This window comes from Hippocampus comes, unplaced genomic scaffold (assembly GCF_001891065.2).
Source record: "Hippocampus comes isolate QL1 unplaced genomic scaffold, H_comes_QL1_v1.1 scaffold968, whole genome shotgun sequence".
Classification (NCBI taxonomy): Eukaryota; Metazoa; Chordata; class Actinopteri; order Syngnathiformes; family Syngnathidae; genus Hippocampus; species Hippocampus comes.
The window spans coordinates 7,495-13,051 of record NW_017805873.1 but is presented as its reverse complement, the minus strand read 5'-3'; the positions used below and the strand labels follow the sequence as shown (position 1 = coordinate 13,051).

At 42.4% G+C, this 5,557-nt stretch overlaps 1 protein-coding gene across 1 annotated transcript in view; it reads right to left on the bottom strand.

The window, feature by feature from the left end:
• LOC109527098 (inactive dipeptidyl peptidase 10-like) overlaps positions 1 to 5,557 on the bottom strand; it is a 73,225-nt gene that overhangs the window by 60,703 nt on the left and 6,965 nt on the right. The window contains exon 4 of the mRNA XM_019888806.1: positions 2,940 to 3,035. Within this exon, the coding sequence (XP_019744365.1) occupies positions 2,940 to 3,035 (96 nt within the window). The remainder of the gene's footprint in view (positions 1 to 2,939; positions 3,036 to 5,557) is intronic.

Genomic DNA, 5,557 nt, shown 5'->3' with positions numbered 1-5,557 from the left:
GTGTTTCACCGAGGTTGCGTGACTCTGTAAAGCTTTCCATCCTCTCGATCCGTATAGAATGACATCGTCACACACTGTACACAGAGCTTTACTGGTGACATCGAGCTTTTTCACGAAATCCGACACAAGCACAATGGTTCCTCTTTACTGTTGCCTACTGGGGACACCGTCAGCTTTCTATCCAACCAGTCCCATCGAAACGTGTTTTTCAGATCCGCATCTATCTGACGCACTTTAGCTTCGTCGCGAGTCTCGATAACATTCGGCATTCACGAGAAAGGGGTTCAGGAAAGCGAACACGGATTGGTTGTGATTTGCATTTGCCGATATAGCGACCAATCACAACAAGTAAGGCATCATACACGTCCAATCGCAGGGCTGTTTACAATCAGAAGATGGAAAGAGTGATTGGGCGAGCTCGTGAAAACTCGACGATAAGGTACCTGACCCCCCATAAAATTTTCTCAACGGATTTAGACGATTCACAAAAATGATCAATTTAAGAAATAAAACGGCGGATTTCCGCATATCCGTGGAAAATTGCCATCACTGATAACTAGTTTTAAAATCAGAAGTCAAGAATAATGACTGTTATTGTGGATTACATATGACCATCTGGAATTTTGGTTCAGACTTTAGCAAGCATGGAATTTGACATGCTTGATTTGCTTTTGCGGGCCACATAAAATGATATGGTGGGCCACATCTGGCCCCCGGGCTTTGTGTTTGACACCCGTGTTCCAGACAGTTATACCTGAGGCTCTGTTGGGAGGCAGGACCTGCCTGGTGAACTTTGGCCCGTACAAAGAGTGGATTGGCCGGGAGATTAAACCTTAAAAGTGGCGCAATAACGCCAATCAATCTGCTGGAGAAGCCAGAACTGTAAGTAAATGAAACCGCAAACTACATGAGAACATAATATTAGCATTCATGCACTAACGTTTGCTTCATTGTCAAACACAAGATGTTACACATATTTTATAAAGAATAAATTTACACACTGATGTTTGATGCTTCGGCACAAACAACAATCAGGACCTGTCACCCCACTCCAAATGCAGAGGAAGGCTACCCTCTTATCCACTGGAGTGAACCCCAATATGCAGGCGCCAAGCTGTGGGATAATAAGTATCTCCACACATGGTCAATGCCTTTCACCGTGAGCAAATCCAGAGTGCAAGAGAGGCCCACCCCTCTGGAGAGGACCGGTACCAGCGGTCAAGCTGTTAATGGAGGCGAGCCCTACTATCTTCTCTGCCTCACACACCAGCTCAGGCAGAGAGTTGATATTCCATACCCCGAAAACTAGCTTCTGTAGCCAGGGATCGGACTGCCAAGGTTTTTTGCCATTGCCCAACTCTCACGGCACCCAAACCCTTTGGCCGCTCCCACGGGCGGTGAGTATATGGGAAGGGGTATTCAAACTGTGTCCGGCCAGACCACATGGGATTATGCCCGTCCACTAGACCTTCAATACTTAACGCATGTATCCCCTTACGATGCATGACCGAACATAATAAATCTATTGGATGTTGTTATGCTGCCAGTCATCCTTCTTTTCATTAGTGCAGGCCATGTTCTGCATTTACCTCATTTGAGTAATTTGTAAATCGCAAATGGCTGCCCACAAACACACAGATTTAACCATTCACTTATTAACTGTCTACATCAGGGGTGTCAAACTCATTTCACATGGTGGGCCACATACGGCCTGGGTAGATGTCAAGTGGGCCAGACCATTAAAATGATACCATACTTTGCTATAAATAACCAAAACAACATGTCTTTCCTTTGTTTCTGTATAAAGAAGCACAAGAACATTAGGAAAATGTTGAAATTAAATGAACATATCTTTTACAAAACATTTCATGAAGCACCTTACATTTCCTTTGACGAATGTGCAATTTACTTTTATCATTCACATATATGCATTGCAACTGATCCCACTGATTGTACAAACTTTAACAAGTAATTGGTTTTGAAAAATATAGTAATGCACTTTAAGATTAAACGAGATTTATAAAGAAAGGAAGTTTTAAACCATTTACACGTGCATATAAAATCTAAATGTAATCCCTGCCTACACCTTACAAACTAAGGAGCGTGCTATTAAATGTGTAAATGTGAGAGTGCTATTGATAGCGTCTGCTGTCATGGGTCTGTCTCAGTGATGGACTGAGGCTGCTGTTGTCTTCTTCTCTGATCAAAACAGTGTCCCCTAGCGGATACTCAATGAATTGCACCTTATTAAAAATATTTATTCTGTGTCTTTTATGCATTTTCTTCACTTTTAAATTATCCTGTGGGGCCTGATTGAACGGCCCGCGGACCGTTTGTTTGACACCACTGCTTTACATAATCATCTCGCGGGCCGGATTAAAGTCCTTTGCGGGCCGGATCCGGCCCGCGGGCCGTACGTTTGACACCCCTGGTCTACATTGTACTCTTGGATTAGGGTGGTACTCTCAGTACAGTGGTACCTCTACTTACGAACATCTCTTCATACGAAGTTTTCAAGTTACGAAATGCCTCAACAGGGAAATATTGCCTCTTGTCACAAAAGAAATGTCAAGATATAAAAGGTAAAAATATAGTATGAGCTGCTACTTGCAGCTCCGAGTTTCCTGAATGCAACATATTTAGAGCTGCTCTGCCATTGGCTATTACCGAGCATCATCCTGGCATCCCACTGGCTCAGAGGGTCCTCTACCAAATGTGTCTACGCAGTGTCCTCATCAATCGCCCAGGAGGTGTTCCGATAGTTTTATGTAAATGTGAATCACCCAGAAAATGTCTTCACCAGTCGGGCGATCGCTAACTTTGCTGATGTTTGCCTTGGACATTTTCGAAGGATTGTTAAAAGCTGACTAAAGTAAACGTCCTTGGATCAGTTCTTTAAAAAAACGCCAGGCAAAAACCACTTCTGAGAAAATACATACCACTGATCCATTTTGCATCTGGATCATGTATTTGGAAATTCCGTTGGAAGATATCATCCAGTGTTAATTGTGATCCTCCAAAATGTCCACGATCATCTACAGAAAATAACAGGATAAGAATTTTATTCGGTCCGTATGCTGAATAAAGTAAACTCTAAATACAAACATATTATAAGACAACATCTGACCCAAAGGAACTTATTACATATAGCCATTGAAAAATTTTGTGACCCGCCTTGTTTCCTCGGTTTCTTGTTCATTTTAAATGCTTACTGAAACTAATGGTACTTTTGTTTGACCCAATAAATTAATGACAATCAAAGCAGCTAACACGAGTTGAATTCAAGAATTAATTCAGACATTTGACAAAGGTTTTCTTGATAATAACAAAAAAAAAATTCTTACATAAATAGCTATGGCATTGCCTTACCAAAAATTGTGCGTTTAGGCATTCCATGTTTTCTTTAGTGTCAGTTAGTCACTTGATACACTTTTAGTAGTCCCAGACATTATAATGAACAAGAAATTGAAGAAAACATGGTGGTCTTTTTTTTCCCATAGCTGTATTTATGTCATTAGTATGAATTTGGGACCACACCTTGATGGAAAACTGGGAGTTGGTGTGGTGGGGGGTTCAACTGTGGACTTGCCTGAGATGACTCAGACCTTGATTTGCCTGTTAATGATGAATCTTGAGGTGCTGGACTGGTTGGGTTGTGGAAATTCAAGATTAGAATTCAGTAAAATCAATAAGAAACTGTTGTGCCATACTTTATCTCACTGGCACGAAAATATATATTGTCTGAGAAGGCTTACAGGGCGGAGGATTGTGTGAGTGTTTGCGTCGTTTTACTACCATGTGACTGCTGCTGTTTTCCATGAAGAAGGAAAGAGGCGAGTGATGTGGCAGAGAGTGAAGAAGCTAAGCAAGGCTACAGTGAAAGAGTGGTGATACCATGTCCACTTTGTGGTGTGCATGTCCATTATATTTTTCTAGGTGACTGTACAAACTGAGTTTTTTTTTCTCTTTACCATCTTCTATACCATCACCACTGAAAGTGTCTTGACTGAAATGTTTTTTCAAGTTTTTTTCCTTTTGGGTTTTAAAAAAATCTGAGTGCGGAGTTTCAACATTTATGTCTGTGTTTTCTGCAGAGTTTTCACGCGGGAGTTGTTGCCAATGTTGACATTGCCTGCTGTGAGTGGTGGATGATGATGATGATAATGATGGATTTTACATAACGACTTGTTCTTCAACTGCATGGTGATAAACACCACATTTGTGGCCATGTTCTCCAGGGTGTGAGACAATCTAGTTTAAGGCATTACAAGATGTGGTTAGAAGCTGACAATAGATAATGTGGCAAATCTCTTGAGCTTGGTTCCCTTTCTGTTTGACAAACAGTGAACGCCAGCAGATTTAGGTTTCGGCTTTCAGAGACTTTTTTGCCGTCCAGGTGGCGCACGTCATGCGGCCGTCACCCATCCGTCCAGGCGGCGCACGTCATGCGGCCATCACCCGTTCCCATCCAGGCGGCGCACGTTCTGCGGCCAGCTATCTTCCTTGCTGTACTTGCTGCCGCCTAGCTTTTACGTTCAGGTTTCCTGGACACCTTCTTTTGGTTTCTCTGACTGCCTTTGGTTCGTGCATACTTGACCTGCCCCTCTTCCTGACAATAAACTAGTACTCAGTTCATTGTTCTGACTGTAGGTCCTGTGCTCGTCTTTAGCTAAGCCTAACATTTTACTGGTCAAAGTTGGATACGCTTTGCTTTCACGCAGTGTCACACTCACAATCAACCCTAAGTACAATTTAGAGTGATCAATTAACCTGCAGCTAGCCTAACCTGCCATGCATGTTTTTGGAATGTGTGAGAAAACTGGAGTACCCAAAGAAAACCCACCCAGGCACAAAGGGAAAATGCAAACTCCATACAGTGTAGAAAGAGTTCTGTCAGTCGTCATCTGTACCTGTGGGTAAAAAACAAAAAAACAAAAAAGGACGTTTCGCTTCTCTCACAGAAGCTTTGTCAGCAGTAGACAACCCTGAAGTCTCCGTGAAGACTTCGGGAAATTGCTCTGCGCTAAAAAGCTGAGCGTGGCCTATTTGAGGACTGGGTGGGGATGGTTAGTCATGCCCCTATGGTGAAGAGGCCCATTGATTTCTAACGTCCCTATCGTTGGGTCTTGATTAGGCCTATTGTTTGGGCTAGGGCTGAATAGCTACTTTCAGTTAGCCTGATCAGCATGTCTATGTCCCTTGGTGGTCAACAAGTTATTGTAAATAGGAGACAGGTTAAATCTGATACCTCCTTCACGGTTCAGAGAGGGTGAAAATTTTTTAACAAAAAGGGGGGTAAAAGAAGCGATTTTTGTTAAAAAATTTTCACCCTCTCTGAACCGTGAAGGAGGTATCAGATTTAACCTGTCTCCTATTTACAATAACTTGTTGACCAGTAAGGGACATAGACATGCTGATCAGGCTAACTGAAAGTAGCTATTCAGCCTTAGCCCAAACAATAGGCCTAATCAAGACCCAATGAACGGTCACAAGTTATTAAATAGGAGACAGGTCTCCTATTTACAATAACTTGTTGACCAGTAAGGGACATAGACAT